This window comes from Cibotium barometz, chromosome 27 (assembly GCF_041138505.1).
Source record: "Cibotium barometz isolate CiBa-2024 chromosome 27, ASM4113850v1, whole genome shotgun sequence".
NCBI lineage: Eukaryota > Viridiplantae > Streptophyta > Polypodiopsida > Cyatheales > Cibotiaceae > Cibotium > Cibotium barometz.
The window spans coordinates 32553083-32574952 of record NC_141072.1 but is presented as its reverse complement, the minus strand read 5'-3'; the positions used below and the strand labels follow the sequence as shown (position 1 = coordinate 32574952).

General features: G+C 42.6%; 1 protein-coding gene across 2 annotated transcripts in view; it reads left to right on the top strand.

Moving 5' to 3' along the window:
* Positions 1-21870, top strand: part of HY2 (phytochromobilin:ferredoxin oxidoreductase, chloroplast / phytochromobilin synthase (HY2)) — an 84080-nt gene that overhangs the window by 45030 nt on the left and 17180 nt on the right. For both annotated transcript variants that reach the window (XM_086821410.1, XM_086821411.1), the window contains exon 2: positions 19535-19654. In XM_086821410.1, the coding sequence (XP_086677536.1) occupies positions 19535-19654 (120 nt within the window). The remainder of the gene's footprint in view (positions 1-19534; positions 19655-21870) is intronic.

Here is a 21870-nt window from a genome sequence, read left to right as displayed (position 1 = left end):
GCTTATGAAAAGGTACATTGGGCTGAACCCTCTTATACTTTGGCTCATATAGCTCCGCCAACCTCATAGCCTCTTTGATAGTGCTTGGTCTTTGTGCCGAGACATCCGCTTTGATGTATGAATCTAGACCATGCACAAACTTCTTCAATCGCATGCCTTCATTGAGTCCATCCACAAACATAGAGAGCTTCATGAACCTCTTGATGTACTCCCTAACCGACATGCCCTTTTGTGTGAGCTCATACCATTCTTCATGGTATCGGTCAAGAACCAAAGGCGACACAAATGTCATATTCATTTCATGCTTAAGTTCTTCCCAAGTATGTGGCATAACTCCTTCCTTGAGCATATGTCTCCACCATTGATGTGCATAGTCTTCCAAATGCAAGGATGCAAAATGCACTTTGTCCCTTTCACTCTTCGGATAGAGCTGAAAGTATGTATCCAACTTATTCATCCATTCTTCCAACTCATGTGGGGCTGAACCATCACCCTTGAACTTAGAGAGTGAAATCTTGTCCTTTACATCCTTTGACACGGTTGACGATGCATTCTCATGATGGTGCGAGGGCTTGTGCTTTTGCATTTGCACAAAAGATCCAAGGAATTGTGTAAAATCCTTGTACTCTCTCTTGAGGAAATTTGGCATTTCCATCCACCTATCATGAGCTTCTCTTTGTCTCTCAATGAATGACATATGTTCCCAATCAAGCTCAACCACATCATCCATATCATACACCTCCTCTTCAAGCATGGAGAACTGATTTGCTTTGGGATGCAAAGGTACTCTCCTTGGATCCCCAAAATCTGACGACTCATGTGTAAATGTAGGTGCATGTTGCTTTCCATCCAATTGAGAAGAACCCGCTTAGAATGTAGTAGGCTTCATCTCCCGCATAGAAGGCCTCCTAGCATCCACCATGAATCCGAAAGTGACATTCTTGGTGGAATGCTCATGTGTTACCTTGGGAGAAACCTCTTGTACCATGGGTAGCTTGCCTTCGCTACGGCCTTCAAAAGCTGTCCCAAATTGCTTGCCTTCATGTAAAGCACCATGACCACTATCATAGGAAGGTTGGCTCATTGGCCGAGCGACCCTCTCTTCCAAAACTTCCATCCTTGTAGCCATAGTGTCAAGCCTACCATTGACTTCCACCCTTGTAGCCATCGTGTCCATCTTAGCATTCATTTCCATCAGCATTTGCATGATCGAATCGATAGGGATGGCATGCGAAGATTATGGGGTGTGCTTATGGGCACTTCCGACATTCAACTCCTCATTCCCTTCTCTTGAAGTATCCCCTTCTCTTGAAGTGTGCCCAAGAGTATCCTCCGGAGCATCCAAAATTCCTTGTTCCATCGTTGCCTCTTCACCCTCTACCTCGTCGGAAGCCAAAGTGTTGCGTCTCAGTGGCTCTTTTGGCTTCGGCCCCATGGAAACCTTCGGTTTCAGAAATTCGGCTCTAAATTGAGGTGGGGATGTCCGATTGAAGTGATCTAAAGCTTGTTGGAGAGCTAATGAAGTGTACTAGACCACTATGCAAAGACCCCTAAGAGATGAAGTGTGCTACTATTCTCTGTTTTAGGATTTACAGGGTTATAGGCTGAAACGGTATTTTGGGTACAACTTGAGCTAGAGATATCCAAATGCAAAACTTTTTAGCTCAAATGGAAGCCTTCGATGAGTACTACAAGCCTATGTAATTGGATCTAGAAGACCTTCAAACCCCTGTGACTGAATTAGGGTTTACTGTTTCTGCAAAAACCCTAAATTCTACCCTAAAGAGATATCGAAATGCGGAGGTTAAGGGCTCGTTGGGTAGCTCTAAGGAAGCACTAAGAGCTCATATGGTCCCTTTTAATTCAGTCCAAAAGGGTTGGGACTGAATTAGGGTTTTTGTGAATCTGCAGATTCTTGCCAGAGTGACCTTTTTTGTGCCCAATTGATCTTTGTTTGCTCCCAAACCAATGTCAACACCTTTCGCACCTCATTGGCATCCCAAGGTCTGCAAATTATGCTCCAGAAGCTTCAATTGTTCATGTATGACCAGAAATTTGAGAAAATGTTGACATAGTCTTCTTTGTTTTAGGAGCTAAATCTCAATTTTTCTCAAGTTGCAATGCAAAAATCTATAATCCTCAAATCAATTCCCATCCATTACATAGCATGTGCCTCAACTTGCATCACCAAAAGGCGTACAAATTCCTTGCAATTCCAAGCATTCACCATATGTTTCCCATGGCATAATGCAAGATCAATTTCCACGAGATGTCCATATTAAGGCGCCATTGCCATGTACATAAACCAAGAGGATGATTGTGCAAAGAAGATCGTCGATGTAGCGCGTTGAAGCTTGCCGATCTCCCGGCCAAGCTCTTCTCACCCCCGTACCTAGTCGAACCAAGACACGGGTTGAGGCCAAGTCTTCACCTCCGCACCTAATCCTCCACCGTACCGCTTTACCACGGCACTCACGGCACGGTGGATTCAAGCCATGCTCCCTCCCCTCCCCCCCCCCTCGAGCCTCTCCACCAACACCCGGGGTATCCTCACCAACATATCTAGTTTCTAGAAATTGAAGTGAGTGCAAACAATTGTAAGGTACATATAGCTTGAATATGAAAATGAGGCGGATCACTTTTTACAAGGATGTGGCATGACTCATGCCCATTACAATATACTCATAAACCATTATGCATGAACTCATGCTTATCCACATAGCTCCAAATGTCCGCGATTCATCCAAAGATCCAACATCAATCAATAAGCACAAGTGAGGTAATACCATATACCAATCACATCAATATCCAATTGGTATCACTCCCATAAGCATTGCTTATGAGTAATTGGCATCAAATGGCATTCAAGGGCATCAACTTGCATTTGAATGTAGCATTACCAATTGATTCCAATCACACATCAAGCTCTTCCAATGCTCAATAGCATCATTCCAATGCATAAAAGCATCATGTCCATAGCAAAAACCTTCTCATTATTACCCAACATCCACTCCATGCATGTGGCTCAATCAATGCATCTAAGCATATGCATTTCTTCATCCATTTATGCATGGATTCATCAAAGAATCTTGCATTTGTCTCACAAATGGCCACATGACATCCAAATGGGTGTGATCAAAGAAAGATGTGAGCAATAAGAGCATGTAATCACTTTCCAATGGATCATGAGTTATGTAGGAATGTTAAAATTCTGTAAATTAGGGTTTTCATTCATGAATAACTCCAATTTGTCCATAGCATGAGGATTAATCACCATTGCTTGAGAAAATGGCCACAGCAACTCACCAATGGTATTCCGAAAGCTCCAATGGTTGGATTGTTGCTTGATAGAGCCTCCAATGGATCCAAATCTTGAAGATTTTTGCAATTTCTGAGGGCTGCTCAAACCTCCTCTTCTCCCTCTCCAATAGCAATGAAGAACTCCCCAAAATCCACCAAAAAGATGCCAAACATCATAGTTAACAACTAAATGAGAATGGAATGGAATGAATGGGGCTACTTCTTGTGACTATGAGCCGTGAGGTTGCGTGGGAAAACGGCGCAGCTACGCTAGCCTCATGGGTCAAAAAGCAACAAGAGCAACACCATTATAGCAATAGGATAGCATAGGATAGCATTTGCAATCATTTAGAGTGAGTGGAGATGGCAACGGTGAGCTATGTGAGAGAGATTAGGGTTTGGAGCAAAGGAAAACATATTTTCAGAAATTGTCAGAAAAATGCATGTAAATTGGTACTCTATATGTTCCTCTGCTTAAGATCAACAAAAGCCCTAGCAAATGGGAGCAAAACGGAGGAAAGATGAGAAGTAATGGCTATGGAAAGCTTGGAAAAGAAGCACAAAAAGATAAACGTGATTAACAGAGATTAACAGGTGATCAATTCAAATTTTTCTCAATTTTGTATCCCCGCCTCAAATAACTGGTCCAAGGTGTCCAAATTAGGTCCATTTGAGCTAAATCTCCATGAAATCACATGAAATGGTCCACTAATCTCCAAAGATTAAGTAGAAATTAAGCAAGATTATGCCAAAACTCCAAGAAATCAAGAGAAAATTAAGAAAATTATCAATTAAATGACTAATCTCATGTCCAAAACCTTGATAATGGATCAAAATCAAGGCTCTGATAGCAAAGGAAATAGATCTAGAGTAAAATACTGAATTAAACACATCAAAGCAAGAATCTAGTATCCATTAATCATGAGATTAGTTATCAAATGGCTCATCGCATGAATATACAAGAGAGAGAGAATCTATAAGTGCATGTAGCAAGAGAAGATGCACAAATAGCCTAAGTGTGTTTAACCTCTCACCAAGAGGATGGCTTTCAAGTTAGCCATGAACTTGACCATGGAAGGCCAAATCTCCATTGATGGAGTCCAAAGGTACAAGATGACCAAAATTAGTAAAAGTGTCAAAAGATCCTACCAATGTACCCCAAGCCCTATTTATAGTCACTTTCTCCTTTTGCTCATGGGCCCCTATGTACATGTGGAAATCAGGCTCTATGGTTCATGACAAACCATCCCTTCCCAAACATTTTGTCCTCAAAATCATACAAGATATTTACAATTGAATCGCAATCTCAATGTAAACCCATGGGAAGTAGAGAGGTCTTCAAAAATGCGTCTCGAATACATTTGGAATAGGAAAACCAAATGTAGTGAAGCCGGCAAACTCCTCCTCCAAAAATAGCATGTAGAACTGTTATGGCAGCGATGTTGTCGATGACGCTTCCCTTGAAATTCTTCATGAAACCTCCGTAAAAATGAGCTGCAAATGATGCGTAGCCGCACCCAAAAGGGTCCCACATATTTGTCATCGAATCAAATGATCTTCCAAGTGTGTTGGAGTAGATTGGTAACCCCAACAATAGATCCAACCAAAGCTGTCCAGAAATAACAGCACATATAAAACCTCATGATATCCCATTCTTCACATAATAATCATGCCACTTGATCAAGGAATACTTCCATCAAGTAAACCATGTTGTTGAACATACTCCATTGATTGCCAAGTAGCCTCATCTATGGACAAGCGCTTCCATTTCACAAGGAATTCATCAATGTTCCGGTTCCTCAAAACCCTTGTCCTCTTGTCCACAATCCTCTCCGGCTCATAGATAATCTCTCCTTCTTCATCCATCGGTGGTAACTCTTCAATCTCTTGAGGAAGAGAGCCCACAAACCTTTTAAGGTTGGATACATGAAACACATTATGAATCCTTGTAGAAGGAGGTAGGTCAAGCTTATAAGCCAAATCACCCACTTTCTTGACTACCAAATATGGTCCATAGTATCTATGTGCCAACTTGGAATTGGAAGACCCTTTGAGAATATTGTGATGGCTCTTAGGAAGCTTGAGCAACACATAATCACCTTCCTTGAACTCCATTTTGCGTCTATGCTCATCCGCATTTGCCTTCATGACTTCTTGTGTCTTCTTCATATTATCATTGCATAATTGAAGAAGCTGTCTCATCCTTTCTAACTCTTCCTTGGCTAAAGGATTAACCATTTTATCCTCATGGAAGGCAATAGATGGCACATGCACTTGATACCCATGAAGAGCCTCGAAAGGTGACATCCCAGTACTCAAACGCTTGCTTGAATTATGACAAAATTCAGCAAGGTAAAGCTATTCATCCCATGATGCTTGCATGTCATGACAATAGTGCCTCAAGTACACTTCGAGCTATTTGTTTGTGCACTCCGTTTGCTCATCCGTTTGAGGGTGATAGGCTGTAGAAGGAGTGATTTGAGTCCCCAAGTTCTCATACAATGTCCTCCAAAAAGTGCCCATGAACTTGGTATCTCTTTCACAAACTATGTTGAGTGGCAAACCATGTATCTTGAATACATACTCCATAAATTGCTTGGCAATGTGAGAGGCTCCATAAGTAGTCTTGGAAGCAATAAAATGAGCTGATTTGGTGAGTCTATCCACCACCACAAATACTTGATCCCATCCATGCTTCGTCTTTGGCAAGCCCGTGATGAAGTCCATGGAAATGTGAGTCCATTTTCCATCCGGAATAGGCAAAGGATGAAGTAAACCACTTAGCAATTGGTGACTATCCTTATTCCTTTGGCATGACACACATTCCAAAACAAACTTCTTGACATCCCTCCACGTGCCTTTCCAATAGAAGCTTTGCTCACTTTGTCAAATATCTTGAGAACACCAAGATGACCCGAAAGCGGTGAAGAATGCATCTCATGAAGCACCTTGGGAATGTAGGATGAGGTTGGAACCAAATACACCTTATCCTTGTGCCATAGTAGACCATTCCGAAGCTTATAATACATGGGCTGCATTTTCTGCATTTCCTGCATCTTTTAGCATATTGTCCCTCAAAATGCATGCATGATCCCTTCCACTAGGGTGGAAAGGAAACCCATCCTCTTCTTTGACAAAAGAATGACCCTCCAAGTCTTCTTCATGTGTCTCCTCGCTGCAATCTTCAAACTCTTCCACATCATGAGATGACTTGGAATCGTCATCCTCATCCATAATGATCATAGTAGCCACCACTTTCTTTGATTTGCAAATGTGCCCGGGTGACCACTTCTCTTTGCATTTAAAACATAGGCCTTTGCTCCTCAATTCCTCAATCTTAGGATCATCCATCCGTTGAGTCTTCTTGAATGGTTGAGGAGGCTTCTTGACAAACCCATTGCTCTTCTTAGCATCATTATGAACTCCACTTGTGGACTGTCCACTTCCAAAAGATGTATGTAATTTGGAAGTGTAAGTGGATGTAGAAGAAGGTAGACTTTTTCCCACATTTGAAGAAGTGTGAAATGGCTTATGAAAAGGTACATTGGGCTGAACCCTCTTATACTTTGGCTCATATAGCTCCGCCAACCTCATAGCCTCTTTGATAGTGCTTGGTCTTTGTGCCGAGACATCCGCTTTGATGTATGAATCTAGACCATGCACAAACTTCTTCAATCGCATGCCTTCATTGAGTCCATCCACAAACATAGAGAGCTTCATGAACCTCTTGATGTACTCCCTAACCGACATGCCCTTTTGTGTGAGCTCATACCATTCTTCATGGTATCGGTCAAGAACCAAAGGCGACACAAATGTCATATTCATTTCATGCTTAAGTTCTTCCCAGTATGTGGCATAACTCCTTCCTTGAGCATATGTCTCCACCATTGATGTGCATGGTCTTCCAAATGCAAGGATGCAAAATGCACTTTGTCCCTTTCACTCTTCGGATAGAGCTGAAAGTATGTATCCAACTTATTCATCCATTCTTCCAACTCATGTGGGGCTGAACCATCACCCTTGAACTTAGAGAGTGAAATCTTGTCCTTTACATCCTTTGACACGGTTGACGATGCATTCTCATGATGGTGCGAGGGCTTGTGCTTTTGCATTTGCACAAAAGATCCAAGAAATTGTGTAAAATCCTTGTACTCTCTCTTGAGGAAATTTGGCATTTCCATCCACCTATCATGAGCTTCTCTTTGTCTCTCAATGAATGACATATGTTCCCAATCAAGCTCAACCACATCATCCATATCATACACCTCCTCTTCAAGCATGGAGAACTGATTTGCTTTGGGATGCAAAGGTACTCTCCTTGGATCCCCAAAATCTGACTCCTCATGTGTAAATGTAGGTGCATGTTGCTTTCCATCCAATTGAGAAGAACCCGCTTAGAATGTAGTAGGCTTCATCTCCCGCATAGAAGGCCTCCTAGCATCCGCCATGAATCCGAAAGTTACATTCTTGGTGGAATGCTCATGTGTTACCTTGGAAGAAACCTCATATTGAATCAAACACATCAAAGCAAGAATCTAGTATCCATTAATCATGAGATTAGTTATCAAATGGCTCATCACATGAATATACAAGAGAGAGAGAATCTATAAGTGCATGTAGCAAGAGAAGATGCACAAATAGCCCAAGGGTATTTAACCTCTCACCAAAGAGATGGCTTTCATGTTAGCCATGAACTTGACCATGGAAGGCCAAATCTCCATTGGTGGAGCCCAAAGGTACAAGATGACCAAATTTAGTAAAAGTGTCAAAAGATCCTACCAATGTACCCCATCCCTATTTATAGTCACTTTCTCCTTTTGCCCATGGGCCTCTATGTACATGTGGAAATCAAGCTCTATGGTTCATGACAAACCATCCCTTCCCAAAGATTTTGTCCTCAAAATCATACAAGATATTTACAATTGAATCACAATCTCAATGTAAACCCATGGGAAGTAGAGAGGTCTTTAAAAATGCGCCTCGAATACATTTGGAACAGAGAACCAAATGTAGTGAAGCCGGCAAACTCCTTCTCCAAAAATAGCATGTAGGACTGTTATGGCAGCCATGTTGTCGATGACGCTTGAAATTCTTCATGAAACCTCCATAAAAATGAGCTGCAAATGATGCGTAGCCGCACCCAAAAGGGTCCCACATATTTGTCATCGAATCAAATGATCTTCCAAGTGTGTTGGAGTAGATTGGTAACCCCAACAATAGATCCAACCAAAGCTGTCCAGAAATTACAGCACATATAAAACCTCATGATATGCCCATTCTTCACATAATAATCATGCCACTTGATCAAGGAATACTTCCATCAAGTAAACCATGTTGTTGAACATACTCCATTGATTGCCAAGTAGCCTCATCTATGGGCAAGCGCTTCCATTTCACAAGGAATTCATCAATGTTCCGGTTCCTCAAAACCCTTGTCCTCTTGTCCATAATCCTCTCCGGCTCATAGACCTTCTTCATCCATCGGTGGTAACTCTTCACAAACCTCTTAAGGTTGGATACATGAAACACATTATGAATCCTTGTAGAAGGAGGTAGGTGAAGGTTATAAGCCAAATCACCCACTTTCTTGACTACCAAATATGGTCCATAGTATCAAAAAAACTTGGAATTGGAAGACCCTTTGAGAATATTGTGACGGCTCTTAGGAAGCTGGAGCAACACATAATCACCTTCCTTGAACTCCATTTTGCGTCTATGCTCATCCGCATTTGCCTTCATGACTTCTTGTGCCTTCTTCATATTATCCTTGCATAATTGAAGAAGCTGTCTCATCCTTTCCAACTCTTCCTTGGCTAAAGGATTAACCATTTTATCCTCATGGAAGGCAATAGATGGGACATGCACTTGATACCCATAAAGAGCCTCAAAAGGTGACATCCCAATACTCAAATGCATGCCATTGTACTTGAGCCGAATGCAAAGGTCGTGAACAAACCTTCTTACCGGTTATCGAAGGTGGAAAGGGAAGAAGTGGCAAAGCAAGTGCAAGAATTGCTTTCCATGGGTCTCATTCAGCCCTCACAATCTCCGTTTGCATTTGCCGTTCTATTGGTGAAGAAGGATGGTTCCTTTCGTATGTGCATAGATTACCGTGATTTGAATAAGGTAACCATCAAGAATAGATACCCCATACCTCGCATCGATGATCTTCTTGATGAGCTAAAAGGGGCAAAGCTCTTCACCAAGATTGACTTGAGATCGGGATACCATCAAATAAGGATGAAGGAGAGTGATGAAGAGAAGATGGCATTTAGGACCGAAAGAGGATTGTTTCATTTCATGGTTATGCCTTTTGGTCTCACGAATTCCCCAGCCACCTTCCAAGTACTCATGAATAGGGTGTTGGCTCCTTTGTTCAAATTTGTACTTGTGTTCTTTGATGAGATATTGATCTATAGCAAGAGCAAAGAAGAGCATTTGGTACATGTGAAGCAAGTTTTTGAGGTCATGAGGGAGCATAGATTGTTTGTAAAGGAGACCAAGTGCACTTTCATGGTGAATGAGGTTGAATACCTTGGACACTTGGTGGGAGAAAATGGCATTAGTGCTGATTCAAAGAAGGTGGTATGTGTCAAAGAATGGCCAACCCCTACTAATGCAACTAAATTGAGAGGATTTTTGGGTCTATCTTCTTTCTATAGAAGATTTATGGAGCACTATGCATCAATTGCGGCACCTCTTACCGATCTACTTAAGAGGGAAGCTTTCTTTTGGGATGCCATTGCCGACAAGAGTTTCAATGAGCTCAAGGCTTTACTTACATCAGCTCCTATTCTTGTTTGTCCGGATTTCTCAAAGACATTCTATGTGAGAGCGGATGCAAGTGGAAGAGGGCTTGGGGCAGTTTTGTATCAAAAGCATGGTGTCATTGCATTTGAGAGTAGGAAGCTTTCCGAGAAGGAGATGGAATTGCATGTGTATGAACAAGAGATGTTGGCTATACTTCATGCAATTAAGAAATGGCATCACTATCTTTATGGTGCTAATTTCAAGGTGAGAAGTGATCATAGGGTGCTGAAATTTTTCCTCTCTCAACCCAATCTTTCTCCCAAGCAAAAGAGATGGTTGGCTACGCTTCAAGGATATGACTTTGAGATATCCTATACTCCGGGAAAGGACAATGTAGTAGCGAACGCATTGTCTAGAATGTGGGCTTGCACCTTGACATCAATTATGGAAGTGTATAGTGAATGGATAAAAGGGATACAAGAGGAGTATCTTGTCAATGAGAGTGTTGCCCATATTTACAGAAAATTACAGCAAGGAGATGGTGAAGAATTTCCTCATTATAAGCTTCGGAATGGTCTACTATGGCACAAGGATAAGGTGTATTTGGTTCCAACCTCATCCTACATTCCCAAGGTGCTTCATGAGATGCATTCTTTACCGCTTTCGGGTCATCTTGGTGTTCTCAAGACATTTGACAAAGTGAGCAAAAGCTTCTATTGGAAAGGCATGTGGAGGGATGTCAAGAAGTTTGTTTTGGAATGTGTGTCATGCCAAAGGAATAAGGATAGTCACCAATTGCCAAGTGGTTTACTTCATCCTTTGCCTATTCCGGACGGAAAATGGACTCACATTTCCATGGACTTCATCACGGGCTTGCCAAAGACGAAGCATGGATGGGATTAAGTATTTGTGGTGGTGGATAGACTCACCAAATCAGTTCATTTTATTGCTTCCAAGACTACTTATGGGGCCTTTCACATTGCCAAGCAATTTATGGAGCATGTATGCAAGATACATGGTTTGCCACTCAACATAGTTTGTGATAGAGATACCAAGTTCATGGGCACTTTTTGGAGGACATTGTATGAGAACTTGGGGACTCAAATCACTCTTTCTACAGCCTATCACCCTCAAACGGATGGGCAAACGGAGTGCACAAACAAATGGCTCGAAGTGTACTTGAGGCACTATTGTCATGACATGCAAGTATCATGGGATGAATGGCTTTACCTTGCTGAATTTTGTCATAATTCAAGCAAGCATTTGAGTATTGGGATGTCACCTTTTGAGGCTCTTTATGGGTATCAAGTGCATGTGCCATGTATTGCCTTCCATGAGGATAAAATGGTTAATCCTTTAGCCAAGGAAGAGTTGGAAAGGATGAGACAGCTTCTTCAATTATGCAAGGATAATATGAAGAAGGCACAAGAAGTCATGAAGGCAAATGCGGATGAACATAGACGCAAAATGGAGTTCAAGGAAGGTGATTATGTGTTACTCAAGCTTCCGAAGAGCCGTCACAATATTCTCAAAGGGTCTTTCAATTCCAAGTTGGCACATAGATACTATGGACCATATTTGGTAGTCAAGAAAGTGGGTGTTTTGGCTTATAAGCTTGACCTACCTCCTTCTACAATGATTCATAATGTGTTTCATGTATCCAACCTTAAGAGGTTTGTGGGCTCTCTTCCTCAAGAGATTGAAGAGTTACCACCGATGGATGAAGAAGGAGAGATTATCTATGAGCCGGAGAAGATTGTGGACAAGAGGACAAGGGTTTTGAGGAACCGGAACATTGATGAATTCCTTGTGAAATGGAAGCGCTTGCTCATAGATGAGGCTACTTGGCAATCAATGGAGTATGTTCAACAACATGGTTTATTTGATGGAAGTATTCCTTGATCAAGTGGCATGATTATTATGTGAAGAATGGGCATATCATGAGGTTTTATATGTGCTGTAATTTCTGGACAGCTTTGGTTGGATCTATTGTTGGGGTTACCAATCTACTCCAACACACTTGGAAGATCATTTGATTCGATGACAAATATGTGGGACCCTTTTGGGTGCGGCTACGCATCAATGGACCTTTTCAGGTATTGGAAAAGATTGGTGAGGTGGCCTATCGTAGATCACCGGGGGATTCACAATGCATTTCATGTGAGTCTACTTAGACCTTTCCGTGGGGATGTGCCTGAGGATGTATCGGATGAGGCTTAGCCGGAAGTTGAGGAACTTGACGAGGTTCTTATTCCAGAGAAGATATTGGCACATAAGGAAAGAAAGGTACGAGGTAAAGTTTCCCGTCACTATCTTGTGAAGTTCAAGAACTATTCACCGATGGATGCGAAGTGGATGGAGGAGGGTGACTTAGCAGATTCACCTCAGGTTTTGCAGCTTTATCTCAATGCCTTTGAGTTGGAGCCGACTCTTGTTACGGCTCATTCAGGTTCAGCAGAGCATGGGTCTGGAGCATTGCCTGATGCTCAAGAGGGGTCCGCTCCCTTGATAAGACAGGCTCAGATAACATCTAGAGGTCGCTTGGTGCAGCTTTTGTCTCACCCAAAGGTACTGATGGCTGACAGTACATCTATTTATGGGACTTCTATGATATATGTGTACTAGTCACATTGGATGTTGTGGTTGTGTATGGTTCACAGTGGTATACAACTTGAACTATTACTACACCATTGGTTTGCAGTGAATGTTGCTATATATGTATGGCTTAGAGAGATTGGGACGCTGATCTTGCCATATTGTACTTTTCACTTTGGATGTCTTGCTGTATCACCAGATTGCAATCGAGGAAGCTTCCCATTTTTCAAGAGGGGGGTATGTCATGACCCTGTGAAATTGGTACAGCATAAGTGTGAGCATGGTGGTCGGTGAGCAAGATAAATATTTCACGATTCATACTTGGGTGCCCAGACAAATGGTAACATGTGTGGACATCCCCAAGTGTGAAGGGGGGCCAAGGGATTTAATATTCTAATGTTTTAACCTTGGATGACCCCTAGGCATAAGTTTTAATAAATTTAAATGGGCCTTAGGATTTTTATGGATAAGTTTGGGGAGGGGCTACTCCATTTTTGGAAGTACACGCCTCTCTCCCCTTCTTCTCTCTCTCTCCCCTTCTTCTCTCTCTCTCTCTCTCTCTCTCTCTCTCTCTCTCTCGCTTTTGGAAAGGGCAAGGCGGCTGGCAGCGTGGAGAGAGGAAGGTGTGAGGGTCGCCTGAAGAGGTCGGTACGGACAGCTGATGCAGGACGACTACAGGGCAGCTGGTGCAGGGCAGCTGGTGTAAGTCGGCTACAGGACAGCTGGTGCATGCGATTGCAGGTCAGCTGGTACAGGCGGCTATTGGACAGTTGGCGCAGGCGGCTACAGGTCAGTTGGTATAGGCGGCTACTGGACAGCTGGCGCAGGCGGCTATAGGACAACTGGTAGAAGCGGTTGTAGGACAGCGGGTACAAAAACAAGAGATGGGCGGTTGATAGGACAGCAGATGCAGCCTGAATCTCTCTCTCTCTCTCTCTCGCTCTTTCTCTTCCCCTCGTGTGAGCTCTGGAGGGCAAAGGCGGGTGGCTGCAATTCAGGACAGCATATTCTATACTCTCAGGGCTGGTGTTTTTGAGGAGGATTGGACTGAGGGACAGCAGTGTACCTGCAGAATATCTTTCTCTCTCTTTCCACTGGCTTACGACTGCTTCAGAGTTGTTTCTTTTGGCCCTTTGTGAGAGGAGGGGTGTGGTAGTTTGAAGGGTGGAAACAGAGCTAGATTGTGGAATTATTCTTTGGCTGAGTTCGAGGCTAAGATCATGGAACAACCAGATGCGTGCTCAAGGCTTCCCTATTGCATTGTCTTGGTTGATTAGAGGAGACAGCAGTGTGTTGATTAGAGGACACAGATCTGTGTGTGAATCCTCTATGCTAAGAGGTCTTGAGGGTTGCTAGACTGGGCATGCAGGTTTCTTTTCCTTGACTGGCTTTATTGTACTCAGTTAAGCTTTTCCATTGAAATTGAATAAAGAAATACCGAAAGGGGCGCCAAGCTTTGGGGCCAAGAGGTGTCGTTCTCCTTTTTGTTTTGGAGCACTCTAGCTCTGGTTTATTTGTTTAATTGTTTGGACTACAATTGGATAGGTGACTGCTAGTCTACCGCACTTTGGTTTCTACCAGAGGCCGGTTTCAGCCATCTATCTAGGCGTTGGCCAGAATGTGTGGACAAATAATGCTTGAAATACTATGCTGTTTACTGCGCTTATTGAATGTGCTGTCTACACCTGCTGCCGCCTACTGTGACCTTGGCCGCTTGCATGCACAAGGCTGTTGCCAATCGATATGATGCTACTGTCAGCCGACAGCCCCTTCATGCATTCCCATGCTGATGTTGATGATGATGATGCTAATGTTGGAGCTACTACTGATGCTGGTTCTGATGATGATAATGATGTTGATTTGATGCTACTGATGAAGATGCTTTTGATGCTGAACTGTTGGCTAATCATGGATTAAGAATGTTCATGTTGAAGATTAGCCATGGCATGGGCGTGCACGTGAAATTCCCTTTTGCTAAACTTGATGACGGGGTGGACACTTTGTCATCCTTCCTCCTTGGCCTTCTACTGACCTTGAATTGCTACGGACTTTCTAGTGGCTTTGACTTTACTGACTGATATTTTTGTCTGAACACCTTCACTCTTGATCTCCACTTGCAAGTCTTGATGAAGAACTGAGCATGTGTTCACTGCTGTCCCCATGCTTGCTTTCCCTTAACCTTGACACAACATTGGGTCACCTACCGGAACTGATCATGCCTATTGCTAGGCCTTTGCAAATGATCTGAGAGCTTAATGAGGTACTAGGTATGCGTACCTACCGTTAGGGAATGCTTCCTCTAGCTTTGCCTATTTGCAAACCACTCCATCTGCTACCTTGCAGCAGCCTTTCTGTTTGAACCATGCACCTTCCTTGGGACATAGCTTAGTGGGCTGAGCCTAAATGCTCTGATACCAATGTTGCATGCACGGAATCCTTATTGTACTGATCCATAGCCCTAAGCTTGATTAAGAACATTGATGCTAATTAACATGGTTAAGAGAGAGGAGAGAGAAGAAGAGAGATTGGGTGTGAGGGTTTTCTTGTATTAATATGGTGAAAAAGGTAGCTGAATGCTTGTACATGGTTTAGGGCTTTGGTCAGCCCCATAGGGGTGACCTTGGTCCTTCTACATATCTTCTATTGTGGGCTAGATGAATGAATGCTGAAAACGATGAGATGCTTATATATGAATGTGGGTCAGCAGTCGGCCATCTATACAGCTGTCCGCCAGAATGTGTGGACAAATAATGCTTGAAATACTATACTGTTTGCTGCGCTTATTGAATGTGCTGCCCACACCTGCTGCCGCCTACTGTGAACTTGGCTGCCTGCATGCACAAGGCTGCTGCCAGCCGACATGATGCTGCAGTTAGCCGACAGCCCTTTCATGCATTCCCATGCTTATGTTGATGATGATGATGCTAATGTTGGAGCTACTACTGATGTTGGTTCTGATAATGATAATGATGTTGATGTGATGCTACTGACGAAGATGCTTTTGATGTTGACTTAACTGTTCACTAATCAAGGATTAAGAATGTTAATGTTGAAGATTAGGCATGGCACGAGTGTGCACATGACACCACCTCTCCTCCAAGGTGTGTGGTCAGAGTACCAACACAGAGTGCAAGTGGTAGAGTGGACATGACGCCTGGTTGGGAGGGGGCTTATGTCTATGCCAAGGGTCATGTGAACTGACACTTGGTTGTTGGCATGGGACTTATGTCTACGCCAAGGGTCATGTGGATTGACACCTTGTTAGCAGGGGACTGTCTACACCAAGTGTCAGTGGATTGAATATGGACTTGGGACTTGATTATGATATTTGGACTTATGGGACTGTTTTGTCTCACCCATTTATTTGGGACATGATTTTGTTATTGGCATTATGGAGACTTATTTAGTCTTGCCCATTTATGTGGGACATGGTTGTATTGGATTTTTGAGACTATCTCGTCTCGCCCACTTGATGGGATGATTATATCTTGGATATATGGCTTGAAGATTAAAGTTGTTGACAACTTTTAAGAAGCTGGAAGGGATGCTACCAGCCCGGACATTTCTTAGTATGAAAGGGGTATGGTAGACTCCAGGACGTCTAAATATTTGGAAAGTACAAGCTTTGGGAATGGGAGATTATCCAATACAAAAGATCTAGTGCTTGAGGCTTGGTCTAGGTGCTCGAGATGGTTTCTTGGACACAGAAATAGCATTGGAGCTCAAGTGTCAAGTGGAAAGCATGCTCATGAGAATTTGGATCTAGTATTGAAACATGGTTCTACATGGTGCTCACATACATTTCTAATAAGGTGGAATACAAAGGATCACACTCCTAAAATTTAGGAGGGTTACTATTTTAGGACAACCTCCAATGGAAATTCCATTCGTGTCATTATGTCCGTAAGCTATACAAATGTGGAGACTCGTTGAAACACCTTTGACATAATATCTATGAGTTGATTTATTTTTAGAGATGAAGTTTATGGAGGAGCCATATCTTAAATTGGGACATGTGGCTCGACAATGGATCAAAGTGAGACAAGTGGCCTCACACTTGTCACGTTAGCTCCCCACTTGTCATTATAGCTTTTACTTGCCATTCTAGCTCATGAGAGCCCCAAATCTATAAATTGGAGTCCTCTCTCTTCATTTGAGCAGGTTGTATTGCTGCAGACTAGCCTCTATCATGTTGGCAACTCTTCTCTATTCTTGGTGGTTCTCTACTCCAAGGTTATGGCTCTCTACCACCTCTATAGGCGGCCCTAATGTTGACTACTCTCTTTCTTTCTCTTTGCAAGGCTTCCCATGAAGTTTACCGATTGTTGGGGACTGTTTTGAAGGCTTCCATTGCGTAGAAATCTTGAAGGCAAGGGTATTTGATCATTATATTATGATTTTTAGCCATTGGGCATTTGTCTTTTTAGTTGACAGCCATTGGGCACTTGCTACAACAATTGGACATTTGTCTTTTTAATTGGTTATATATGGACATCCATTAGGCACTTGATTTTCAGCCATTGGGCATTTGTCTTCTTAATTGGTTGTATATGGACAACCATTGGGCACTTGCGACAGCAATTGGGCATGTATTTGAGCCATTGGGCACTTGCTATTGCCATGGGATATTGTATCTCAGCCATATGGGTTCATGGACAGCTTTATATGGGTACATGGACAGCGTTATGGGCTTATGATTCAGTGCATGATATTAGATAAAAGCTATGTTGGCTGGTATCCGCACGGAATATACAATGGACAGATTTATGAAGTTTTGATTGCCATATGGGTTTATGGACAGCTATGTGGGCTATTGGATAAAAGCTATGTTGGTCGGTATCCACACGGAATATACATATTCTTGGCATTTTTCATTGGGCTTTTTGATGACAGTCGGTTATATGAATTATTTATAATTGTATGTTGATAAATCTGGAGCATGTGCTCCCCCAAAGCTTGTACATGATATTTTTCTCTTTGGGTAATAAAATACTCTAAGGGGGTTTCCGTGGGAGGAGGGTCGGCCCATTCTGGCCTCCATGTGGTGCCATATGTGCAAATCTCTCGTTTACAATTTTGTGGAATTAATTGGCATATATTTGAGGCTATGGCCAATTTAAGTGTTTAATTGCATTAATGGTCAAGTGTTTTGCGAAAACCCCCTTTCATGTCCACCAATACGGAGTTACACCAGGTCAATAACTCCCACTTGTTGACTACCACAGCCACCATAGGTGCTCAGTCTGTTGCCGATCTGTAGGTGCCTCCCGCCACCTCCTCTGTACTTGCAGCACCACATCAATTGTAGATCAACAACAAATTGGGGTGATTCCTTTGATTTTGCAGACATTGGTAAAATCAATTTGGGGATTTTTGCAAATTAGGTGAAAATCGTCTATCTAATTGATGCTCTTGCACTCAACACAATTTGGGAGTTTTCAACAAAAATAGGGGTTCTTTCAATTTTAGGGCAAAGTAACAAAATTAAAGACCACATGTGCCCAAAAATTTAGGGCTTTTTCTCGAATTGGTCTCTTGTGTAAAAATGGAGCCACGCCAGCAGCATTGGCATGGAAATGCCGCCGAAAGAAACCAGTCTTCACTGACATACGCTCGAGGGAATGTTTTTAAAACTTATCTATTTCCTATTTTATGTTTAAGTTCAGGTTTTTTTAACACAGGAAGCGCCCCCCCCCCCCCAAATTATGAGTTAAATATTCCTATGTGTGTTTTTTATGTGTGTATCCTATCCACTCATAAGAGAGTGTTTACATGCTACTAACACATTAACCCTTTTTAGGGACTGCTCACACATACACACAAGTGTGCCATGTGTCACTTATCCAGTGTATATGTGTGATTTCTTTGGGTCAAAGGATAAGGTTACGTGCCTATAAAAGCAATGTACTTGGTGAAGGACGTCATATCAATCAATCAACCATCACATCATTGAGTCACGGAGTCATCTCTCTCTTGAGCTTTGTCACATCTCTCTTTCTCTCTCTCTTGCTCTCTCTATACAACACACACCATGGATCTCTTTGATCCACCATAGCTTAGCTTGGACCGTGCAACCCTAAAATAACGCACATGCCCACATGCATATGGAAAGAGTGATGCATGTGACTCCCTTTGAAGAATGGAGTATGAGCAAGATAAAGTACACCATCATGCACATAGAAGCTGGGCTGCAAGATGATAGTTGGACCCTGATCAACTGGGCACACAAGCTGGAGCTGGCTGATTTCCCCTCCTGCACTGGCTTAAGTGAGGAATAATGAGGTGTGTGTGTGTGTGTTTTGGGGGGGGGGGGGGGGGGGGGGGGAAGGTTTACAGGGAAGCCCCCCCCCACACACTGTCGGTACGGCTAGTTGGCATGCTTTGGCAGCTGTCTAGTGGTGGTGTGGGCGCCCACCTATTATTAGTGAGCATTGAGGACCAAAGCAAGTGGCCTTGGTGTCTTGGCATATCTGCTGTGAGGTTAGCTGCACATTGCTGTCTATCTTTGTGTGTGGCTATCTGCCCCTACAATACCCGCTAATCAACTGCCCCTGAGCTGAACAGGGGGGGATCTTCTTTCTAGCTGGACAGTATGGATTTCATGGAGCTGGTTGGTGGGATTGCATCAAGTCAGACTCATGGATGATTTGGCTCTTATTGAACTGTACTGTCTGGTGCACTCCATAGCTGCTGAATTCCAAACTCCTGTGTCGTTTCTTGGCCATTTTGAATCTTGAGGATGGCTGTTTTGTACATTTGATCTGGAAGGTCAATCATTGGTGTGAGGTGTTCTGTTTGTGATTTGATTTATTGTAACAATTTGTTTCAAACACTATCTATTGTCTGTACTGAGGCCATTTATGTTTGATTTTTTTTAATTTCGTGGTAGGAAGGTCTAAAGGAAATCCTAGCTGATGATGGAAAGACAATCTTACGTAGTAAAGCTTTTGAGTCATCAAAGATGCGCCTTTTTCGCATTGCTACCGTTAATGGTGGGGAATCTATGCAGGTAATGCTAACCTGTGACTTTATTGTTTTCATACTTTTTGGAGTAACATGTTTTCCATAATAGCAAAAATATGTTTCATGCGTACGATGGGGTTTCAAGCATAGTAATCTGATCATTTCATAATTATCATGCATGTTCGTCTGACTTGATCTCAAGATGGGCACAGATGGCTTGACGCCTTGTGGTCTCTAGCATGTGATCTCAAAACCTCAAGACATGTTTCCACTGTTTTCTCTTAAATTGCTTTTAGGTGAACACTGATGTTCATGATGTTTGTAATCATGTTTATTTTAGAAATCTTGATTCATTCAATTCTTTTCGTAATTTCTTTATCCAAGAACATAAAGCTCTTTGCCAATGAGGTGATAGCTCAAGTGGTAAAGGTGCTTGTCTAGGACCAAGAGGTCTTGGGTTCAAAACCACTCAAGGTGCTTGCTCGGTGGCATCGCCTACAGGCAGATAAAAAAGTGCCTACAGGCAGGCACCTACGGGCTGAAAAATTGATAACTACGGGATGATCTTGGGCCTAAGGCCAGTTTGGGAAAAAAAAAAACATAAAGCTTTGTTTCCTCCAAAAAGTTGGTTTGAGTGGCCTTGAGGGGTACCATGTTGCAATAGCTTCTCTTAGAGCCTCTACTAGTCACTCCAAAACATTTTGAAGAAGCTCTTTGCAGTGTGTTAGGATTAAGATGCTGACATAGGAGTTGCTTGCTTGGTGTCAAAGCATATCAGGTTTTTAGAATAATTTTGTAGCCTAAAGGAAAATAACATTTTTCAATTTAAGTTTCTTTTGTGTGTGTGTTTCGGGGGAAGGGGGGGGGGGGAGGGGAGGGTTTCTCACTTTTCTTTCTATATTTTAGATCCGATTAGGTTTTGTAAATATCAAGTAAAGTTTTATATGATACCTTGAACTGAAGGAGATCTCAATAATACACCTCTTTTGTGTCACAAACTACCAAACACAAGCAAAAGGAAAGGTTGTAGTAAAAGGATATTTTGGATTTTTTTCCCACCTTATCACAACTAATTGTTGTGGAGTGTACTCTTGGCACACATAGATTTCATATGAGTTTAGAGTTGTCCTTCTTTCTCTTCATCACATGCATCATCCCTAGTATGTATACATGTGCCGACGACTCCTTGGAATGATGGGTTCGAGTGAAAAACAAGATATTTATATGTGTTCCCGTCATTATTATAATGGGTTGACGGGTTTATTATCAAAGGCCGGACTTTTTATTTTTTGGATCCCTTATGAGTAATAGGTTTACACCTATATGGGCGCTTTGGGATCTTGGATATTACACACCTATTAAGGTTTGAAGCTGTAATCTATTAAATTGGGGAAAAAGCAAGGAAGAAAAGGCGGAAGGCAAAAGTGTGTGCGCGCTTGCGCGCGCGCGCGCACACACTATTAGCAGTCATTTCCTGTCCCTATCATATTACATAGTAGGGAGTGAGGGCCAGTGTTGTGGGTGTGCCTGCCCGGTGTGAGTGTTTCTCCATTTTTCCCATTGTCCATATTTTCCCCAGTTTTGCCAGTTGTGGAGTGCTCTATTTTTTCCGTGGTCGGCTGTAGGAGTTTGCTGCTAGGAGGTGGGCAGCTTGTTTATCTAATGGCTGACTGGTTTGGCCAACTCATCATCTTTTGGCCGACTGGATTTTATCCTAGTTGTGGGCTTTCTTGGGGCTGTCGGCCTGTTTTACACTGGCTGACCAGCAGCCACCAGGTTGTATATATATCATGCTTCCCCCCCCCACACTTAGTTGTATCGGATATCGTGTATATAGCAGAGTTTATACAGTGCTTCTCTCTCCAGCAAACGCTGAAGTCCTGTACTGTAGTAGAGAGTGGGTTGATGTAAAATGCTGATGTGTTGACCTGAAGAGCCGATGATGATGAAGCAGATGATGTGCAGTCCCTGGCAGCATCAACAGCAGCAGAAGTGGTATGGAATATGTCTATGAAGTGGTGAAGTGATGAGGCAAGGCTATATGTAGTGTGTGGGGCTGCTGGTCGGCCAGGCTAAAGGCTGTCGGCCAGCAGCAAAGACCCACAAAGCAAGAAATAAAACCTAAACATCCAGAAAAATACCCTTTTTAGGGCTGGATAAAATACTGTTTTCACACATGTATTAGAGTTTATACAACGCTTCTTTCTCCAGCACTTATACGTTCCTTTCCTCTCAGTTGTTTGTTTCATTTCCGCTGCTCAC